Raw genomic sequence first — 24,809 nt, 5'->3', positions numbered from 1 at the left:
AGTGCTTACCATTTTTGTTGGAAAAGTGGGTGTTTAATAGAGGTCATGTTAACCATTAGCCAGAATTCTAGACAGACTTCAGCTTCCAGGAAGAAGAAGAAAAGGGGGCATATATGACTCTGAATACAGATAGAAAGCATTAAGTCATTTGTTTTTAATTGGATGCTTATAAAATGCCCTTTCCACAATAAAAGTAAAAGAAAGAAACTAAATATTTTAAGTTACAATATGTCACGTTATGTGTTACATTACGTTACATTTTATTACGTTACGTTACCTTACCTTACCTTACGTTATGTAACAACTAAAGTTCACATACAGTAAGAGCAGGGTTTAGTATGGGACATCTTGCTGTGTTCTTTCATTGTGAATGTCCGACAGTGAATTAAACTCAATGTGATTTTGTTAAACATTTTAGACACAGATTCAGACACGCACATGCGGTAATCTGTACAAACAATAAGACAGCCAATTGAATATACTCCCACATCTGTCTCTTCGAAATATAGAAGACAATGAAAAAAAAGCCAGAATCAGGCTGGATGATCTCATGCATCATACATGACCCTAATGCTTTACACTTCACACCTGCATTTATTTTTCATGTTTTCCGGTAGTAAACAAGGAGGCATAATAAACTGGGGCGAGACGGACATTCATTTTCACTTGTCGAAGGGGTGTGCAAGCAACCAGGCTGAAACATTGGGGCGGAGATGACTTATTTATAAATGTTTGCATGTTGACAAGAGAATATTTATCGAGCTCTGAGCTCCTAGCAAAAAAAGTGATTAAAATTGCACATTTGGCGCTGCTGATGGGATAAAGACCTGCAGAGAAACACTAACAAAGACTGTTGAAGGAGGCTATGTGTGTGGGGGAATGAGAAAAGGCCCAACAATGACACAAGTCAATAGATTCATTGAGCGTGGTCTTGTAACCTCAGCTATTGAATTATGGTGAATGTATAATAAATATGCGGGTCGAAATCAATTAAAGGAAACAAGAAAACACTCTATAATAAAGACCAGTGGTTCCCAAACCATCAACGCAATGAGTTAAGATCATCAACACCACAAATATGTTTATTTTGTTTTACTTATATTATATTATATATAATTTAAGAGTCAGTAAATTAAATTAAAATGATTATCAGATAAGTGACTCTCTTTCGGTTTGATCAGTTGGCATCAGAAGTGGCTTATATGAAGGATAAAGGTCTCCAGATTACGCTTATTTTATCAAAATAAAATATGACCATACCTTGATTTTTAATCATTTAATTAGGACAGTAAGGTCTGACTTTGCTTTGACAAGGGTCTTGTCACTTAACAGAATACTGTATAGAATATAAAGTCATTGTGCAGAAGGAAAATAATTGATATTGTGTATGACTCCCATGAGCTTGGGCAACTGCATCCATACATCTCTGCAGTCTTAAATAACTTAATAATAAAGTCGTTTGGCAGGACTCCCAGAGCTCATCAAGATTCTTTGGATTCATATTCAAAGCCTCCTCCTTCATCTTACCCTAGACATGCTCAATAATGTTCATATCTGGTGACTGGGCTGGCCAATCCAGCACCTTCTTTGCTTTAAGAAGCTTTGATGTGGAGGCTGAAGTATGAGAAGGAGCACTCTCCTGATGACGAATTTCCCCACTCCTGTGGTTATTAATGTAATGGCCAACACAATGTCTTGATACCTCAGGCTGTTGATGTTGCCATCCACTCTGCAGATCTCTAGCATACCCCATACCAAATGTAACCCCAAACCCTGATTTTTTCTTCACTAAACTTGACTGATTTCTGTGAGAATCTTGGGTCCATGTTGGTTCCATCAGGTCTTCTGCAGTATGTGTGATGATTTGGATGCAGTTTAACAGATATATCATTGGAAAAAAATCTACCGTCTGCCCCATTCCAAGTGATCAACTAGAAGTCAGGTTATTGTTTGTTGCTCTAACAACTAGGATCAATCACAACACTTTTGTCAAGTACTGTGTGCTAAAAACAATATCGATATTAAAACAACAAAACATAACAGACTCACAAAGTGGCTTTCATTTAATTTGATGCAAAAAAAAGTGGTGGTTTTATTTTATAAATCCATTTCATTTGATAATGGTTTGTCCTTTTGAATCAAAGCAAAAGTTCTATAATGTTAATTTACAAAAATAAATAAATACAAAGAATTGATAAACTGAAATCTCCATAAGTACTTTCCTCAAAATCAAATTATTATTTTTTTTGAATCCGTAAGCTTTACTTATCAGTTTAAAAGATGCTTAATCTAGAAGAATGGAAATAGATTATATCGGATCTTGCTTAACAGAAGGTGGCAGTAATTGTATTCGTTTGTGATTCTATATAAATCAATGAATGTGTTGTATTTGTGTATAGCTTTATGAAATTATGACATTGCTTTCATCTAAAAAAAGTTTTTTTGCTAAATAAAGACACTTATGCAGTTTCTATTCCTATATCATGACAATTTGTAACTTTTTGATTTAGTGTCTAATTGTATACATTTGTATGATCTTATTTGTACAGTTTAGAATGATTTTCTGATCTCCCCAATGAGGGTTGGGTTTAGGGGTGGGGTTTGGTGAACTTGTAAAAAGTCATGTGAATTAGCCACTAAACTGACAAAACGTAAAATAGTTACTGTACGTTTCCTTATGAGATCGGGCTACATCAATATGTCTGTTCAACCATTTGACGGCTTCACTGCCTAACAACAGATAACTGAATTTCTTGGTTCTCACAAATGTAGCCCTGGGCACATAATTCCAACTAGCCTGAGTTGGTTTTAAACTAAGTAAAACTGTTTTGCTCTAAGCCGAGATTCAGTGCACATCTCAATCTATTGCAATAGAAATAAAATAGTTTAGAAGGTAATTCAGTCACTGTATAGATCAGTAGTTATTTAAAAAGAAAACCGAAAAAGTTTAGATAACTCAAACCATTTGAGGAAACCGATTGCAACAAACCATTTAAGTTCAAAAGCTAATCCTCATGAGTACTGTGAACTTAATCCATTTGAGTAAATGAAGCAATTTGAGCACAGATAAACCCAATAAATGAAGAGAACTCTACTGTAAATCCCAACTTTCGGTAAATTTTGAGTTAACTACACTCGTTTCATTTGATAAAGTCGACTGCTAGGTTTTACAGTGTACTATAATAGTACTATAATATAGTACTATTATAGTAAAATAAACTACAATTCTAAATAAAAAATTTAAAAACTAATACAATAAATATATAACTAACTAACAAATAATAAAAATATATATACAATGCTGGGTCCATTTGGATTGGGTTAATATAATTAAAACTAAATAAACAAAATGAAACAAGTCAAATAAATGCATAAAAAGGGCGAGAGACATAAACAAAACTAACTAAAAATAATCTAAGCAGACTGCATTTATCAACAATTAAATTTTTAATTGATTTATTATTAAATAAACTGTGAAGAATTTTAAAATTAAACCTACTAAGAAACAAAATGTCTAATATTTCTACATTATAATGCCGCTACATACGGTACATATAACATACACTCCGGTCTGACAATGTAGACAATCCTTTTGATTTGACAACACAAAAGCACACATGTGGACTAAAAGCATATAATCAACTGTTATGAAGTCAAACAGAGAAGAATCAAATATTTGATTCTTGTTTAATGGAGAAATGCAGTGCCATAATACAGTGCTCTCTCGCTCTCATTGAAAAGATAATAACAATAATAATAATAATAATAATAATAATAATAATAATAATAATAAATAAATAAATATAAAATACAATAAAATACGCAATTGAATATTCATTCAGGTGATTTGTTCCCTCTCTATCTCTTTCTCTCTCTCCCTGTCTCTGTCTCCTGCATTTCTGATTGAACGGTTCCACATGGTTTCCTCTGCAGCCCAGCATGCTTTTCTCCACCCGCCTCGCTCTGCTCAGGCCGCAGGATGAACTGCATGCTCCATCACCCAGCCGAGTTCAGTCCTGCATTCATAACGCTAACATATGTAGCGCTAACATGGTTAGAGCCCTGCTTCTCAGATCCATGTCTGCCCGTTTAACACAATTACACTCGATTGCGCTGCTCCATCCACCTATCAATGTCAATCATGTTAGAGCAGGGGGGCGCGGCTACAGATGCACCACCAATCTACTGGCCAGGTATTGGAACGGGATGTTCCAAATATGTAATTGGCATGGCTTTTTTGTATGTTTTAATTTAAATCTCTGTTCTGGACTTGCACAACTGTGACAATTTATTCTATAAAGAGTGCAAATGAAGTGGTAACAGAAAAAAGAGAGGCACTGATATACACTGCACTGGGGCCATATGCAGCCTGGATGAGCATCCATGGAAAAGCTGACATATTTTGACCTTTGCTCATTTCATACACTCACCGGCCACTTTATTAGGTACATCTTACTAGTAGTTTTTTTCTTCTGAACCCTGGTACGTTTGCATCATCGAGCTGCTGTTTTGTTTACGGCCGTTGCTAGGTGATGGTCACAAAAGAAAGCGCCGAAATGGAAAGACTTCCGCACATCGCGGTCATTCTGCTTTAACTGAAGCTTTTGGTTTCGGACATACAGAAAGCGACATACAGAAGCGTCCATCTGCCGCAAACATATTATAAACATTCAGAACATCACACAGCGTCTGCAGAAGCTGTTTTTGGAGACAAGCAGACATCACTGTGTATCACTGTGCTTGCCGTGGCTCAGTCCCGCGTGTGTGTCCAAGGTACGAAACGTGACACACACACAAACACGAACGAATGTTATGAAAATGATAGTTTGTTGTACAGTTGGCGGTTCACTTCTGTGATTTTGTACGATTGCATTCACATCAGAAGTGAACCTTACCAGAGTTCGCATGAACCGTACCCCAGACCACCTCTTTCAGGCGGACTCGGGTACGGTTCCCGGGTGCACACCCGAGATCAGAAAACACGTTCACACTAGCTAAACGTACCGTACTATGACGTCAAACGAACCCGGGTGCGGACCAAAAGTGCTAGTGTGAAAGCAGCCTAAAGGTGCTTTTCACACCTGTGAATCGATTCAGTTGTTCCAAAACAGAGATTACAAATGTTACATTGTTGCTCTTTGATCTTAGAGCGGTTCGCTTTCACACTGCAAAATCAGACCAAAAGAGCAAAAACAAGTCACGTGTGAGTAAACTCAGGGGTAAAAAGAGTGTCAGGGTTAATTTTGCAGAGTCCTGCTCAGCTGTCAGGAGAGGTGGTGGTTTGGTGGTGTTTGACAAGGTGCGAGCGACGTGTCTGAAGAGTGAGAAGAGATGCGGTGGGGAGGGGTGAGAAGGGTGCGCGACGTAGCCTATTTGAGGACCGGGAGGGAGACGCGAGATTACCGGGAGATCATCACTCGTTTGCGGGCATCCGGAGACTCGTGAAACTTCCCGCCCTACTCCTAATTCTCTCTTCATATAGCCTTATGCCCATTACATATCCATAAAACACAGTGATATAACCGCGCTCGGATCGTTTGCTTTCTCAATGCAATCGATCCGCTCCAGAGTTTGTTTGAATAGAGCCGAGACCACCTCATTCAAGTGATCTCGGAGCGATCCGAGAGTGATTGGTGGTTTCACTCAAGCCAAACGAAGCGCACTAACTGGGCAAACGAGACAGGTTCCGAAACAAAAGTGTAGGTGTGAAAGCACCCTAAGATGCGAATCTCCCATTCCACCACATCCCAAAGGTGCTCTATTGGATTGAGCTCTGGTGATGGTGGAGGGCATTTGAGTACAGTGAGCTCATTTTCATGTTCAAGAAACCAGAGATGATTTGTGCTTTATGACATGGTGTGTTATCCTGATGGAAATATCAGTGGTCATAAAGGGATGGATGTTCAGCAACAATACTCAGGTAGGCACCATCAGCCTGAAAACTACCAGCAGCAGCCTGAACCGTTGATACAAGGAAGGATGGATCCGTGGTTTCATGTTGTCGACGCCAAATTCTGACCCTAAATTCTGAATGTTGCAGCACTGGATATTTTCTTTTTATTGAACCATTCTCTGTTCAAACCCTATTGAGCACTTTAGACACATACATTGACCAAAGTAACAAAACTTGAAGCTTTTGCTACTATACCTTAAACACAGTAACCCTCCCGTATACAAAAGCACTGTTTTGCACTTCAGTGGCAATTTTGTTGTGTGTTGTTTATTTGTGTTTAATGTCATGATACAATGAGCCAAAGTTTAGTAAATATCGTTCACAAGCAGTAGGCTAAAACTGCAATAGGGACCAAAAAAATAAATAAATACTTTCACAATTGATCGATTGCATTGAGAAATGAAAATGTTTATGACATTTTTGCTCTGTTGAACACAAAAAAATACATATTTTGAAGAATGCTGGAAACCTGTAACCAATGGCGTTCATAGTAGGCAAAACAAATACTACAAAAGTCAATGGTTAAAGGTTTCCAACATTCATCATATATCTCCTTTAAAGTTCAACCAAGTAAAACAAAACAAAACATATGATGACAGAATTGACATTTTTGGGTTAACTATCACATAAATACACTGCTAACAGGCTTCATTCGTTATACTTGTGCATCTATTGATTTCATCTTATATGCAGATCATTTGGTTTTACTAAAAAACTCATGGTCAGAAACATGAATTGTGCACCAGTGACAGACAGCTGCTTTGGTTATACTGTAACACAAGCCAAAAAAAAAAAAAAAAAAAAAAAAAAAAGAATCAAATAAAGAAAAAATATTATTATTGCTGTTTTAAAAGTACTACCTAGAGCAAGATAATTAATTAGTCATTAAAATTATTCATAATTAGAAAATGTATGATTTATTAAACAAATATTTTAATAATAAATAAATAATGTATAAATAAATAAATAATTTCTGTTAATTTGCCTATAAAAAATTGTCAGTTTTGAAATGTATAATTATAATTATTAATATTATTATTATTAGCCTTTTCACAGTGTTTACATGATGCTGTTTTATGTAATAAAACAAACAAACATCTTTATAGTCTTTTTTTTTAAATCCCCTATTTTCTAACATAAAAAATTATAAATAATATATATAATTATTGTAGATTAAAAAAAAATTACAGGCAAACAAAAAAATAAAATTAGAAATATTTATTTATTTTGTTGTTGTTTGTTTGTTTGTTTGTTATTATTTAACTTTTTTCAGCCAATTTGCCAACTTTAAAATAATAAATTTCAAAATTTACATTTTTAATAGGCAAATTGCTAGAGAAATTATTAATTTATTAATTAATTTATTTATTTTTATTTATTTATTTTTTTTTTTAAGCCTATTTACCTGCAAAAACTGTAACCTGTAATATGCAGGTGTGTCCAGTCTGACTCTCTTAGGGGTGGAGTGCTGAAGTGCCATCTCTGCTTAAAGACATGGACATGTAGCTTTGAGAGCTTTCATTACACTAATTTGTCCTTAGTTAATTCCATCTCATCCCCTTAATACGAGATAGCCTAAAAACCCAATTAAATCCCGGTTGGCTGCATTACCTCGGCGGAGAATGGCGTGGCCTTGCGGCACGAATAGGAATTGGCATGAATCGGCGTGAGTGTTTTGCGTGGCGGCTGTTTTGATTCATGGCACGATGCCTCTGAAACATCCTTAATTGAAAGCAAGCATGACTGTTGGCAGACTGCGCTTTCCTGACTTTATTAAAGGAAGCACGCAATGAGGACGCAGAGGCAACGTTGACGTCAAGCCAGAATAGAAAGCTAATTCACCGGATAGACGCAGAGATGTTTCGAAAAAGGCTTATGCTTTTCACACAACTGATTGTTTGAGGAGGAGCGCGAGCATGACTAGGAGTCAAGCAGATATGTTGTCCTGACATGCATCATCACACTGGACTACCTGTTCAAATGACAAAGACAGATAACAGGCAGGCTGACAAAAAGCCAAGTGCTGAAAAGAGAAAGTAAACATCTATGACACAAAAATAGACAATTATTAGCTCTTTTGCAATGGTCTAAACTTACTTAGATTTAAATCAAACTTGTCACTCTGCACAGAACCACTTTTTTATAAACAATTCATAGCCAGCTAAATAAATAAACAAATAATGTATATTGTTTAAATTAAATATTGAATAAAAAAAAGTATTTTCTAAAAAATATTCACCAGTAAGATATACATTAATTCATTCATTTTCTTTTGGCTTAGTCTCTTTATTAATCTGTGGTCGCCACAGTGGAATGAAATGCCAACTTGTATGAAATACAATATTTGGTTATTTTACATCAGGATATTTTTTTATGTTTCCTGTAAATATTAATATTTATAGAATTTTTGTCACAAAGCAGTCAAACACAGGTAAAAAAAGAACATACACAGCTTACAAATAAATACATAATTGTAATAGTCCTGTATATTAAATACATACTTATTACACCTACTGTTATATTTATATTATTTTTTGTTTGGCTTGATTAATTTAATGTCAATAGTTTTTTTATTTTTTATTTTTTTATTTATTTAAAACAAACCATTGTGTCTATAGACTTGCCTAATTAGGTTAACTTGCCTAGTTAACCCAATTAACCCAGTTAAGCTTTTAAATTTCACTTTAAGCTAAAAACTAATATCTTACAAAATAACTAGTAAAATAAAAATTTTAAAAAATATCTCCATTAAACACGTTGTTTAACAGGTAATTGTCTGTTTTTTTTTACAGAATTTCCTGTTTTTCTTTTTTATACGGTAAAATACATGTTGTTTTACAAATATTTTCTGTAATTAAGAATTTTAACATAAAATGTACAGTTACTGCTTGTATTTAGGCATTAAGTTATTTTTCGATGCTTTTAGAGAACATTTTCTGTGTTTTTAGAGAGCACATAATTTGACATTAATATTTACAGATTATTCCTTTAAAAATAGGGAAACAACAATTCAGTCAAATTGTTTTTAGTACTACTGAAAATAGTAACACACACACACACACACACACACACACACACACACACACACACACACACACACACACACACACCATTAATGAACTACAACTCCCAGCATGCACCTCGCACACACCAGTTCCTGATTCTCACTAATTAGACTCTTTACACACTGATTTCTGGGACTATACACTCAGCAAATGCAGACACATTGTCTTGTTAAACTATTTAATGAGCATTACGAGCCGTTTTCCCTTGCCTGCCATGTTTGACCCTTTGCATTGTTATTTTGTTTACTGCCTTTATGTTGGGATTATCTGTATACACTTGTTTATTCCCGTTTCAACCTTTGATTACAAGACAATTCTCTTAATAAACTGCTATTTGACCCTCAACTATGTTACTCAGGCGTCCTCACATGACACAAACCTTGTTTTTGTTGTTAAATGATGACAAATAAATAAAAACATTAGATATAAAACAGCTTTATATTTTTAAGCAAATAGTTTTGAAGTTTAAACTACATATCCAAAAAAATTGTTAAACTATATTATTGATTATAATTATATTTACAGTGTTTTATGACAACAGAAACTATTTTTACCTTTACCTACCTTTTTTATGATTCTTCAAAATATATTATATTTTTTCTGTTTTAAAGGTATGTTAAAAGTGAAAAATGTTATAGAATATTTAGAGATTTCGAGCATAATTACATGAATAAATCTGTATAATCACATTAATTAATTCGTAAAATTAAATTAATTAATTATATATTTACAGTAATAATTTGTAAAATGACAGTAATAATCTGAATAATTGCAGTAAAAATGAGTAAAAATAGAAGTAATTACCTGTATCATTACAGTTATAATCTGTAAAATGACAGTAATAACTTGTAACTACAGAGCAAGAAATAATGTTTAAGGTTGTTTTCTGGAGCCCCTGTTTTTAATCAATTAGATATATTATATATTATATTTATATACTTGAACATGCACGGCCAAGAAACAGAAATCCCCATCATTCCTCAACATACAAGTATGTAGTCACACAGACTTCACATTCTTAGCATATTGATAAGCTAGCGACAACAAGAAAACAGCTGAATGGCCAGCAAACCATTCAGAGGAACAAAACACACAAATAAAGGCGCCACAGATTGATCTCGGCATCTTTGGATTCGCAGTCAGGCCTTTAAACCCAGCTAACCCTGAGACTGAAACACAACCCGACACAGCCAGACACAAGACAACAAACAAACCCTGAAATGAAAAGAGTGAGGTGCTCGTTCAGCCCGGAGCGAAGAAATATAACAGAAATAAAAGAATCCAAAACAAAAAAGCCCATGATATACTAGCACCAAAAACACAATAAAAATCAGAAAATGTACCAATTTTAAGTAGACTTCAGTACATCCAAACAGAAAAAAGTACAAATGACAGCTGGTAAGAGGGTAGAAAATGACACATCTCCCACACACACACACACACACACACACACACACACACACACACACACACACACACACACACACTCGTTCCCCTGACTCACAAAGCAATGCGAAGACTATTTTCACTCTCATCAGCGTTCAGTAATGAAGCAGCACCGCCGAAAACATGGCCACCGAGTGATTTATCATCATTCTGAGCCCTATTTCATTCCCCTGATTACTGCAGGCAGCAAACATGAGGAGCAAATTAATGAAAATGTTGGGGAATTATAAACTCCACTTTGCTCCTACCCTTCCTGAATTATCTTGCTTAGCGCTGGTGAATTAAGCTCTTTGACTTTATATGGGGACCATTTTTATTTTCTATTTATTTTTCTACCTGAAAATCACTTTTTTGTGGGGAGGGAGGGAGGCATGAGACTCTGGGAGTGCAAGTCCAGATTTACACAAAACATAGAGGCAGAGCTTATAAAAAAAAAGTGTGAGGGGAAAAGAGATTGCGAAAGAAACGCCTGCCTCCTGCTTTCCTTGCCTTACCAGAGCAAGGCCAAGGGCCAGCATGCAGGCAAGAGTCCTTGTAAAGGAAATTGGGAGATAAAAGGTCCTTCCTTGAGAGTCTGAAACTATGTGTCCTCTTACTTTTCTCATTACCGTTTCAGATGCCTTTGTGCAGGTGCAGAGGATGTACAAAAGTCAAAAGTTCCTTTTGTCCCCGCTGTCCACTGCTATGAAAGTTTCGTGTAAGAAAGTGTGGAATTAATTATCTGCCAGACACACATACACTCAACGGCCACTTTATTAGGTACACCTGTCCAACTGTTTGGTAACGCAAATTTCGAATCAGCCTATCACATGGCTGCAACTCAATGCATTTAGGCATGTAGACATTTTCAAGACGACCGGCTGCAGTTCAAACCGAGCATCAGAAGGGGGAAGAAAGGTGATTTAAGTGATTTTGAACGTAGCATGGTTGTTATGTCCATGTCCATCCCTTTATGACCACAGTGTACCCATCTTTTGATAGCTACTTCCATCAGGATGGCGTGCCATATCATAAAGTGTGAAAAATCTCAGACTACTTTCTTGAACATGACAATGAGTTCACTGTACTCAAATGTCCTCCACAGTCACCAGATGTCAATCCAATAAAGCACCTTTGGGATGTGCAGCTGTGCATCATGGTTGTGCAGCCGACAATTTCGCAACAACTGTGTGATTTTATCAGGTCAATATGGACCAAAATCTTTGAGGAATATTCCCAGTACCTTGTTGAATCTATGCCATAAGGGTTTAAGGCAGTTCTGAAGGCAAAACGAGGTCCAACCTGGTACTAGTAAGGTGTACCTAATAAAGTGACAGGTGAGTGTATATTATGTTTATCTATTTAATAAAATTCCGAATTCAAAAATGATAATTTAAATAAACTATATATATATATATATATATATATATATATATATATATATATATATATATATATATATATATATATATATATACACACACATCATTTATTCATTCATTTTTCTTCAGTTTAATCCCTTTATTTATCAGGGGTCACCACAGCGGAATGAACCAACTATTCCGACATACTTTTTATGCAGCTGTTGAGCTTCCAGCCGTAATCCAGTACTAGAACCCCCATACACTCATTCACACACACACACTACGGGCAATTTAGTTCAGACCACAGTGCTAACCACTGAGCCAAGATGCCAATACTATTTTATTTTATTTTATTCATAGCCTCAGAAATTATTATGCGTGAACATCCCAATAAAACATTTTAAGAACCTTATTTTTGCAGTTTTATGTTGATATTATGCTAAATATATTTTTATTCTTTTCTTTTTTTTGTTCCTATAAATTGCCCAATATCCTTTAAATATTGCACTCTGTTTACAGTATACTCTGCACATTTCTCTCTGAGCCTATATTTGTGTTTCGGAAATGCTATGGTAAAATAAGTATTTCTCACAGGTGGAACAAAACAAGCCAGGGGCATTAAGGGCCTGACAGATGGAAGGGAGGCTACGAGTCGCTATGGGAAAAGGCTGATGGATTGCCACATACAGGCCACTTAATAGGGCGTAAGTGTGGAATCTGGCTAGAAAAGCTCTGGACGATGAAGTGGGTGAGAAAAGCTGCAAAAACAAACCTGGAATGTCTAAGGTGGTCTTTTTATTTGAGATGATCACATGAAGGTCAAGTCCAGCGAGGACGTTTATTCCAAGCATCGAAGAGGTTAGAGCATTTTTAAGTCAATGGAGGAGAAATCAAGCCAAGACATCTCTTCACATCGAACATTGGTAAGAGAGTTATAATCTGATGTAATATTGATGTTAAATCAGGTTTAAGCAGATATTAATGCAGTGACATCCTGCTAGAGATGCTGTAATATTGTGAGATGTTTTGTTTGACATTAATTAGGTGTTTCAGTTTGTCTGCTACCTGCGACAAATGTCATCTTCAACTGCCTGAGGAATGCTTCATAAAAACAAAAGTTGTAATAAAAACAAAATGACAGCACAAGCATCCTGAAAGGGAAAAAATTGTTCAAGATTGTAAATTCTCACCCTATATTATATGGTATCACTCTCTACGAATGTATGAACAATAATAGCAGTGGTTGCATTAATATTTGATAACTAGTTATTAGTATTAAGTTGAATCAAAAACGGATGAATCACAAAGTATTATTACTGCATTATTACATTTATACACTAAAATAAACAAACAAATATTATTATTATTATTGTTATAATTAGCATTTTTATTGTTAATATTATCAATAGCAATACTTTTACTACTACTACTAATAATAATAATAATAATAATAATAGTAATAATAAAATATATTATTTAAATTACCAAGTAAAAATCTGTAAAGACCTCCATTAGTACTACTGGTATGATCACCAGGGAGCTAGTGGTAGCAGATAGCTGGAAAGTTACAAATTTCACTTTATCGAACTACAACTCCCATAATGTCCGGCACTCACACACCAGTTCTAGATCAGTTTTTGATTACACACACACAACTGCAGATCATCCTCACTGATTACCTGGACTATTTTAGCACAACAGAAACTAACAAAGTATTATTACTGCATTATTACATTTGCACACTAAAATAAACTGAATATAATAATAATAATAATAATAATAATAATAATAATAATAATAATAAATGAATAAAATGTATTATTTAAATTACATAGTTTAAAAAATCATTAAAGACCTATATTAGTACTACTGTTATGATCACCAGGGAGCTAGTGGTAGCAGCTAGCTGGAGAACTAGCTGGAAAACAACAAAACTGCCACTTTATTGAACTACAAATCCCATAATAGTGACCCCTGCTGGTCAAAGAGGGGAATGGTTGGAACCGAGTTGGTGACAAAAACATTTAGTCACGTGAACTGGGTGTTTTGAATCACTTTAGTCACTTGATCTGGTTGTTTTGGATCATGCTTCGGTGCACTATTACGAAACACATGAGCTTCAGGATCTTGACACCTTGTCGAAACACCAGTTTCACGTCAGCCATCACTAACAACAACTACAACAACAACAACAACAACAACATTATTAATATTATCATAAAAATGTTATCATGTATTATTAGTATTATTGTTGGTGTTATTGCTGTTGTTATTATTTTATCTTGTATTATTTATTTATTTATTTATTTTTTATTTATTGTACAGGTCAACATCAAAACTACAAATACCTTTTAATAAATATCTGTTTGTTTCTTTGCTTTTAAAAAATAGAGGGATTTTATCTACTGTTTGTAGTACATTGTCTTATTATTTATTGCTCTGTTCCATTTATTGTACTATTCAAAATGCTATGCTGAATATAGTTATTTATGGAATGTTTCATTAATCTAGTGCTTGATCCACACATTAAAGCACTTTATGAAAAGCTTTTCCAGCTACATTCCTTGTATGAAAGACACAATAAATCCAGCTGTTATTTTATTTCAGAAGAAAGCCACTAGGACATCTTTTTTTCTTTTTTCTTCTTCTCGTAATACACAATTCACAAAACAACACAGAAATCACTATGCATACTGTGAAATCAAATCACTTCGTGCATTTTTGTTCTTGAATTTGAATTTGAAAAATTTAATTTGTGATGTTATGTGTATTATTCCATGCATGATGCTTCAGCCGATGCTGTTTTCAGCAAGGAGAAGCCGACAGTAGAAAGAAGAGGAGGAGAACGAGATGATGTCTAATGAGGTTGGAAAGATGGAGGTAGGTGAGTTAACCAAGCAGCAAGAGCCATCAAGCAGAGACGCAGTTAAAGGCCTGGAAAACACAGAGCCCCACTTGTCTCTTCAGACGGCAGGAAACAAAAGTTCACATGAGGCCAGCTTCCCCGCAGACTCTCACGCTGTGTGTTCCACTCCAGTCATCGGTAACGAACACAGGAGATGCCAAAACACACACTTCCCAACGCTACAAATACCCAGTTGTGGCCAACAGCTATGAAAGAGACCTCAAACTTCAGCCAGGCTAGAAGAGAAACGAGATGACTTAACATTTTTTCTAGCCAAACTAATACAATAGCCAAAGTCACGCTAACCTAAGACACAAACAAAAAAAGAAAGCAGCTCACAGGAGATGTTTCTGGGAGACTGCAGTTGCAAGCTTGAAGGAGAATGTGTGATATGCGTGTGTATTTTTTTGTGTGTGTGTGGTTCTGGGGGCAGGTTTTGCACCGATGTGGACCGTGTGAGATGTATGGTGTGAGGGAAAGAAAGGGACTTTTGTGCGCATGCTGTGGGTTATTTTTTTTTCTGAAATGACTGGTCTTGTCCAGTGAGACGGTGTCTAGCACTTGCCAAATCGAGGCATCAAAGAGCTTGTGCGGCTGCGAGGACACTGTGCAGAGGCTCCAGCAGTCACATGACATTATCTTGGCATGTCACGACAGCTTGTTATTAGCTATCCTAGGGAGATGGGCAAAAAGTCACAACATTCTGGAACTTTCACATACTGTTTTTTTTTTTTTTAGACCTATTAAAAAAAAGTTCTGGATTATGCTTAATTACACATTAAAAGACTTAAACCAGGCTATTAAATCAACCATTAAAAAACAAACTGGGTAATTTAATAATATGATGTTAATATAATATGGCATCATTTTATAACAAAAAAAGGGCAGTGATTTCAATGGCAATTTTTTTTTTTTAAATGCTACATGTAACCTGGTTAACAGTACTTTCCCTTAATATAGAAGCTAAATATATGTAAATTGACTTTCTCATAATTGTCTGCATGGCGTTTCACTTTATATTCTTTTTTTTAAATCACTACGCTTCATTTAAGTTGTTTTCCCCTATTAGTAGGCCTACAAAGATTACACATGCCCAGAAATACACCGGTTTTTGAGCCTGTCTATCCAAACTGTTACGCCTTAAAAGCTACAGAGCGTGGAATGAGTTGGAGTATCGAGTCGATGTCACTCGAGTGTCTAAATATAAATATTGAACATCTATGAACTTGTTTTACTCTTCACATTGATTAATTACCCAAGGTTTCATTATATGTATTTGATTAAATACAGATTTTTAAATCACCCAGTATTTCTTTTCTTCTTAAAAGTATTTTGTTTTTGGTAAAATAATTTTTGTCTAATTAACAATTCACTAAACTGAGTTATTAATATACAGTATCCTATGTCACTGACTTGTTTGTAGAAAACGATTGTTAATGACTAAGACCACCCTACTTATTTACAAGGAAGAAAAAAATCAGTATCCTTAAATAGGTCTAAAATAGACTTTTCACTTGTTAGTGCTGGACTGGAGACATATATACTGTTCTGGTACTTGTAATTAACTTTTTATGTTGAATGACAAAACAGTATCTTCTCAATCCCAACACCACAATATGAAGTACATTACTTGTTCCATCAAATATCATATGCTCTTCTAATGTCCCATCCAATTGTTTCCATTTCCTTCCCCATCGGTGCTATTCTTCTTAAGTAATCCTTCGGGTTACACAGGCTCCATGCTTGTGTGCCTGGTAGAAATACTGTTACGCTGATGGAGTGTTCGGAGACCCTGCCTCTTGATCAAGCCTTTCTGTGTAGCCCCCTGGAGGCACTAAGAACATAGGCATCCATCTTCTTTAAACGTAGTGTGACCGCCGGAGTGCCACGTCCCGCTAAGTGCAAGATTAAGCTCTGCTAACCAACTCCCTAAATCCTCTTTAGTGCACCGCCGGCCAGGCTAGCGAGGTGAACCACCACACCCGCAAGCCCCTGGACCCCTTCAACCTCCAGCCGCAAGAGCCCGAGCTCCCTTGACCCGGGTCAGCAATGCATTACTCCAACCAATCAATTGATAGATTGGCCTGTCCGGGCTGCCGTAACTAAATCAGCCAATTCTGATGATTCAGCAGTGGTCTGGGAGTCTGGGCTGGTGTCACCAATCAACAATCACCACCGGCCGGGACAAGTATGGACATTCTTCTGTCACTTGAACTTAATTTATTGCAAACCAGCACATTGATCAAGCCCGTGCCGTTCCGCAAGTCATTCAGGGTTGATCTTGAAGAACGATTAGAGAAAAAGGTGGAAGGATGGTGGAGGAAGTCAAAGAGGTGTGAGGCCAAATTGAAGCAATGGTAGTTTTTGTCTACACTGGAGAAATTCAAACACCACTCCTAGTCTTCTAGCTGTCTAGGCAGTTAGAAGACTTCTTGCAAACTCATGGTATTCTGTTCAGCCAAAAAATGATAAAGAAAGCAGAGCAAAGGAATGTTGATAGAGATTTTAGCTTGAGCTTGCTAGCACTCCATCTTAAACTTCCAGAACAGTCAGAAATTAGCAAAGTTTAATATTGATAGGACATTTTAACTTTTTCATTGATTTTTTCGTTTGCTATTTAAAAGTAAAACAGAAAACACACTGTCTAGGGTTTTAAATAAAAGCAAAGTATTAAGGGTAAAAGTGCCCGGGTTATCCTATTTGTACGATAGACTGATGTTAAAGAAAGGCTATCAGATTACATCTGATATATATCATCCTCTTTGTGATTCATTTCAAATACTTTCCTCAGGGCAATGGGGTGGCGCAGTAGGTAGAGCTGTCGCCTAACAGCAAGAAGGTCGCTGGTTCGAGCTTCGGCTGGGTCAGTTAGCATTTCTGTGTGGCGTTCGAGTGGGTTTCCTCCGAGTGCTCCAGTTTCCCCCACAAGTCCAAAGACGTAGTACAGGTGAATTGGATAAGCTAAATTGTCCGTAGTGAATGTGTGTGAAAGGATGTTTCACTGTGATGGGTTGCGGCTGGAAGGGCATATGCTGTGTGCTAGATAAGAAAGCGGTCCATTCCACTGTGGTGACCCCAGATTATTAAAGGGACTAAGCTGAAAAGAAAATGAATGAATGAATGAATGAATGAATGAATGAATGAATGATCCCTCAGGATTTTAATATAGGGTCCCTTTGACAAGGACCAACAGATTTGTTCTTTGTGCAATTGATTTGCTGAATGTTAATGGGAAGAGGTAGTTGTTGTTTTTTAGTACCATTAATGTTCTTTAATGTTTGTCTTAAATGTGTGGTATGAGTATTGTAAACCTAGTAAGCTGCAGAACAAATCGCCCCAAACGGAGACAATAAAGTTTACAGTAACAATATCAGAACTGTAGCCGTAGCTCAAAAGTAACATTTTGTCCTAAAAGCCGATTTATTCTTCTGAGTCACCACAGATGGTCCAGCGTAGCCTTTGTTCAGTAGCATAGACTTCACTGTACCCTGACTGCACTTTTCAAAATACACGTCTCAAAGTGCAAGATCTGTGACTGGTTGGCTTGGGAGTGGTGGTGAGTGTGAGTGGAGCCAAGATTAGTGGGAGTGTTTAACAAATGTCAGTCAAAGCAGAGAAGCTCATGCTGTTTGGTTTTGTTTTGTTTTTACTTTTTGATTAAAATTTGTTGAACATTTTCCAAAACTTGCTCATCTTTTTTGAATGAGTGCGAGTTGAGCTGCTTCTAGCAACACAGGCATTTCCGCAAAACTGGTTAAAAAAAAATGGACACAGTGAAACACAAAAAAAAACTACTGTTTACTAGTGTTTTCGAAATTGATATTGCCAGAACATCACAGAGAGAATGTAGAAATATATATTCACAAATAGGTGTAAGGTATCACAAAGTATGGTTATCACTCAACGCAGAAGTATAAATCAGCCTTAAGGCAGGGCTAGACAGGTTCTGTCCCAGAGAGCCGTAGTCCTGCAGAATTTTGATTTAGCCTTGAAAAAAAAAAAAAAAACACTTTCTTGTAACACTCAAACTTTGTTTGGCTTGTTCAGGTGTGTATGGTTAGAGTAGGAGCAAAAGTCTGCAGGACTGCAGCTCTCCAGAACCAAACTTGCCTACTCCTGTCCCAAAAGAAAGAGAATTTGTCTGAGAGGAGGCACAAAATTCATACAGGACAATAACTTAACAGTTTGTCACCTTCAAACTCCATTCGTTCTGAGATATGCACTCCACACATCAATGCTTTAAACAAGGTGAAAACATCTAAAAACTAATGCCACTTAACCAAAGCAACTTTTCAAAACATTATTTTAATAATAAATTCATAAAAAAATAGCACTTTACAACATTAAAGGGATAGTTCACCCAAAACGTCACCCATTCACTCTCTCTAATATGGTTCTACACCTTATAAGTCTCTTTCTTCTACTGAACACAATATAAGTTATTTTGAAAAGTGTTTGTAGATGGTAGCCATTGACTAGCAAGAAATATCAATAGGTAATCAATGTAAAACAATGACCACCATCTTCAAAATACTGATTTTGTGTTCAAAGGAAAAAACTCCAACAGGTTTTGAACAAGTGAAGGGTGAGTGAATGCTGACAGGGAATTAATTTTGGGTGAACTATCCCTTTAAATTTAAATATGCTACTACATCTACTCTTTGTTATTGACTTTAAACCATTGTTTTCAACTTAGTTGATTAATATAACAATTTTGGATTAGAAAAGTAGTTTTTGAGAACAATTTTCTGACTTTCAGAGTTCATTTAACAAGAATAAAACTGATTAATAAGTTTAGTCATAAATGAATAAAAATAGAAAATGAAAAAACTATGCCAGTGTCATTCTATCTATCAATCAATATGAAAACCTAAATGCACCACCAGGATCAGTCTGTAAATCTATCTTAAGAAAGTCTAGAACATATCAGCACCAGTATATAAAACAAGTGCATGAAGAAAACCTATTTGCGCTAATGAAAATATCCACATGAACAAACCCATACAAAGACGCATCGACAAACGAATTAAAAAAAAGCACACCAAAATGAATATCTTGAGAGTCTGAAACTCATATAAAACAAGCGTCCTAGCCACGCGAAACGCATTTCCTCCCAGAGCAGGAGCTTGTAATTGGAGCGCTGATGTGATATTCATCTCCACTGGCGTTATGTTTTGACTAAGGGGGCATCGCTAATCGAATGAGAGGTTGTATTTAATATCCCTCAGTTCCCGTGTGGTGCTCCAGCACACCAACATTGGGAATCATACATTAGATTATAGCCGGGTAGAAGAAGCCATTGATTACTGCATAGCGTCAGAGCCAGACAGCCCCATTGATACCACAGAGATCAATATTACAGAATGCTTGCAAATGGCTTTGCGACACCTGTTTCAAAGTAATTGACATATACGGACAAAAAAAGAGACACGTACACACACCCATACACCCTAGCTTGATAATTCTATAGGATTAAATGCCTCGAAGCCTTTCATTTGAGTCAAGCAGCGAAAAAACAAAGAGACGCATAAGAGAAGGGTTTGTGAAAGACTGAAGGTCAGAGGATTGATTTATCAGAAAATATTAAGACCTTTTAACTGGTAAACATTCACAAGACGAACAGTCAGTAACTATCCAATGGAGACTCAAAGTATAGGATAAATATATACACAACAATTCTATCTGGTTCTCAAATCTGATTGGCTGAGAGCCGTGGAATATTCTGCAAATAACAGCAGTCATACAGCCTCTTCACCCTTGTGTAGTACTCAGCCCACATACAGCAAGCATAGGACACTATATAGTTTGACAAATATTGCAGCTGTTGGACAACATAATGTACTTTTTTAGATTGCAATTATGTAGTTTATTTATAAGGATAATGCCTGTTTTAAATATTTAAAATTTTGGAGCATCGGAATCAGTGCATTGGCCGCCATCAGCATGTCTGAGCAGACCAAAGAAAGTGACGTTGACGTTCCAACACAAGATGACAACAGAGACATAATACATCCTTAGGGGAGAAAAAGAGCATTTACACAGTGTAAATGTCAAACTACAGCTGAACAAATCATTGTATATCAGATAAGTGACATTCTGAGTCGAGCTCTCTCTTTTGTATTTAGTAGTGCTGTATCTATACCACAGAAACTGGTAGTGTTTGCTTTGGTCTGGCTTTTTCAGGGTTAATTATTGTGAAATCCCAATTGCAAGAGAGAAATACTGGCAAATCTCTGTAGATTGATGGTATTTCAAGCCTTATAATTCTAAAATGTGAGCAAAATCACTTGTTTTGTCATCACTTTAGACATTACGCTAGAGAATCATTCAAATACTGGCTCTAAAGTGATGTTTGTGAACTTGAAACGGTTTTTATTATTACATTGTCTATTTTTTTATTATTTTTAAGAAATCTGAGAAAATACACATAGCAATGTTCAAATGTTCTCATGTAAAAACCCAGTTTAATCTCAATCATAGAGAAGTACTCCATACAGTGTGATGCACAATATGTGATGACGCCAAAGCTGTCAATGCAGAAAGCTCTTCGTGCTTCATGTCAGCACTGATTAATAAATAACCACTCTACCAGGGAAATTGTGTGCATGTATATGGTACATGTCAGCTCCCTGAAAGGAATGACTAATGTAGCCATGGTTGGTGGAGGAAAATGTTTGTTTTAAAGGTTTAATGTCTTAGGGATTCATCACAAGCAATGCAGGATGTGCAAAAAAACAAAGTATGCTGCTACAATTAGTCTCATAAAAACATTTAAAAATATTTAAAACTTGATTTAAAAGCAATTTCACAACCTCCCTAAATAAATGGAAAAAGTAAAGCACAACTAAAAAAGTAAATTTTTTTTCCTTTTGAGGGGTTGAAAAACTCCTTAGATTAAATGAAATCATAATCTTTTTGTTTTCTTCTAAGATGCTATTACCAGTGTGTTTTAAGGACATCTATAAGTTAGTGTGCTCCAAAACAGATGTAAACATCCAAAGCTTGCAGTTTGTCATTTACACCTAAATGAATACATGATTTGACAATACCTCATACTTTAGCTTCTCATCAAATCTTCTGACCAATCAAATGCTCTATAGCAGGGGTGTTCAGACTTGATCCTGGAGGGCGGGTATCCAGCATATTTTAGTTCCAACCACAATTAAACACACCTGAAACAGCTAATCAAGCTAATCAAGTGTTGAGGAAAGTTGGAGCTAAAATATGCAGGACACTGGCCCTCCAAGACTGAGTTTGGACACCCCTGCTCTATATGTCTGACATGTCTCGCCTCAATCAAGATGCTTCTCATTTGCTTTTCATTTGCTGTGCTTGAGCTCAACCTCTCTTATTGGATGTTTTTATAAAAACAAAATGCCGTAAACTGTTTATCACGCCCCATCTTCCGAGCTTCAGTTGAGATTACGCCAAACATTAAATAAAACAATGCACATTTAAAGCAAATGACAGTACCTTCAACTAGTCAGCTACTTTCACATAGTAGTAAATATTATTAGGGACTTACATTGTTCATGTACTCGCTCAGCAGGTCTTGCAGGGCCTGACGCACGGCGTTGCACTCAGCTACGATGCGTTCGCGGCGATCATCCCGTGTGCAGGACGAGTCGGCCATGAGGGCAGCGCCACTGATGATGCTCTCCAGACGCTCCTCCAATGACGGCCTGAAGCGAGCCTCGCTGAACGTGAGCGGGTCCAGAATGATCTTATTCTGAAACAACAACAACAAAAGAAGCCAAGGGTTATAAACTGAGCTTCTGTTACAATTACTAAAAGCCATAAACACATTTAAAAGTAACCATCTTTAGTCAAAATTACAAATAACAAATAAATAAATAAATAATAATAACCTACTACTGCAGAAGATACAGACATGATGTGCTATATTTGCATGAACACACACACACACACACACACAAACCACACACACACACACACACACACACACACACACACACACACTGAAAACACAGAACCAGACTATTTACTACAAATGTTGATCAAGCAATCTTACTGCGGAAATGTATGACGGCAAATCAATGCCAATATTAATCGAGCGCAGCGGTGATGTTTGCAACTGATCAACTGATCCAGCACGAGAAAACAAGTCCCGCGCGCGCACATCATCATCTGTGCGCACGATGGACGCTCTCGCGAGCGAGGTCATGCCTACAGCAAAAAAAAAATGGAAACAGGGAAAAAATTTTTTTTCCCAATTTCTGTTTAATGGAGAGATCTTTTGCCACATGGTATAACTCTCTCTTTCTCTCCCAAGTAATAAAGTTTGTTACAGAAATATATCTCATTATTTTGATATGTCATTATATGACTTGGTCATGATGGTAAGAATAGGCATTATTATGAGATTATTACAAGAAATATCTCATTATTGAAAGTAAGTCTCCACCTATTATTACTGAGAAAGTGAGTCTATTAGTTTCACATTGTGACATTATGATAAGATATCCTATATATTTTTATTTAACGGGGAAACTAGCTTACCTGCGTCCAATCCCGGCTAACTTCCGGAAAGGCAGAGTAGCCAATAGCGTTAGAGATAACAAGTACACCAAGTCCCGCCCCAGGACTGACAAAAATCAAAACTGTTTCGCGCGAGCAGAGAGAAGAACCAGCGAACGAGCGGAGAGAACTGATCGCGCGCGCACGCGCTGTAGGCATGACCTCGCTCGCGAGAGCGTCCATCGTGCGCACAGATGATGATGTGCGCGCGCGGGACTTGTTTTCTCACGCTGGATCAGTTGAGCGCGCGCGTGAAGATCCCCTGTGCGCTCGCGAGCTGTAGTTTTCTCGCGTGTAGACCTGTAATCTGCTCACGGTTCACTTCTCCTCGCGCGCAAACATCACCGCTGCGCTCGATTAATATTGGCATTGATTTGCCGCCATAGAAATGATATTGGCTAATTTCACACATTTGAATAATTAAATAATTAAATAAATAAATATTATTAAATATGTATAATAATAATAATAATAATAATAATAATAATAATAATAATAAATAATATTACATTATATAATAATACAATAAAATGAAATCATATTTAAAACAAATATAAACAAATAAACAAAAATTTAATTTAATAAAATAAAAATAAAATAAAATAAAAAATAAAACAAAACATATAAAACAATATAATAAAACAAAAGAAAATTCAATTAAATTACATTAAATTTATTTAAAATAAAATAAACACTGACTGCATATACTGCTTCATGAGACTTCATGAAACCCTTCTCCTCATGAGCATATACTGCTTCATGAGGCTTCATGAGAGCTGATTAAAAGTAATTTTTTCACTTAATAGTGTCACAAAATTTACCCGTATTTGTAATTGTTGTATGAATAGTCCTTTACCAGTAATTTTACACAAAATTCACTGGTATCAACTTGTAGGGAAAGGTGCTATTATCACTGCCTTTACTTGAAAAGTAAAAAAAGATCAGAATGTCCCACTTATATTGTCATGGCTGATTAAATTTACATTTAAAACACATGCATATAAATAAATTAAATCCTATAGTATCATCATGCTGTATCACACTTTAAAATTCTCAATCATACTATACTGGACAACACACTTACACCCAATAGTCATACATGAATAATTGATGTTCAATAGAAAACAACTGAACACAATCTTTAGATTACTTTACAAGCCTCAGTCTCATCCATGTATAAAATACATTAAGATATGTCGCTGAAAGCAGATAACAAACCCCTGTGAGATGTTTGCTATAGTTTCCATTAGCAAACCAATGAAGATATCCTGTTTGAGCCTATAAGGTGACCTTGAAGACAACATTCCAAGCCTTGGTTACAACCACACTGTGATTTAATGGGGCTTTTAAACACAGGATGCAAACTCAAGAACACCCTCCCTTTTATTGTTGAAAAGTTGCTACCAAATACAGCCTTTATTATCTCTGCGGCTGGGATGGGAAAATTACCATATTGATAGTGGCGATATTATGTTTTACGGCTATATATGAATACGGCTTCGGCAGCAGTTTGTATTACGTGGACTTTGCCAGTAGAGATGAGGCGGAGGTGGCATTTA

The 24,809-nt window shown here is 36.1% G+C and overlaps 1 protein-coding gene across 5 annotated transcripts in view; it reads right to left on the bottom strand.

The window, feature by feature from the left end:
* ctnna2 (catenin (cadherin-associated protein), alpha 2) overlaps positions 1-24,809 on the bottom strand; it is a 782,625-nt gene that overhangs the window by 533,149 nt on the left and 224,667 nt on the right. For all 5 annotated transcript variants that reach the window (XR_015475854.1, XM_087236212.1, NM_001159372.1 and 2 more), the window contains 1 exon segment: positions 22,238-22,441. Coding sequence is in view for 4 of the 5 variants with exons in the window: in XM_087236212.1 (XP_087092338.1) it covers positions 22,238-22,441 (204 nt within the window). In the remaining variant the exon portion in view is untranslated.

The sequence above is a fragment of the Danio rerio genome, chromosome 1, assembly GCF_052040795.2.
Source record: "Danio rerio strain M-AB ecotype USA chromosome 1, GRCz13ab, whole genome shotgun sequence".
In the NCBI taxonomy this organism is placed as follows: Eukaryota; Metazoa; Chordata; class Actinopteri; order Cypriniformes; family Danionidae; genus Danio; species Danio rerio.
This window is presented reverse-complemented; position numbering and strand designations above follow the sequence as displayed.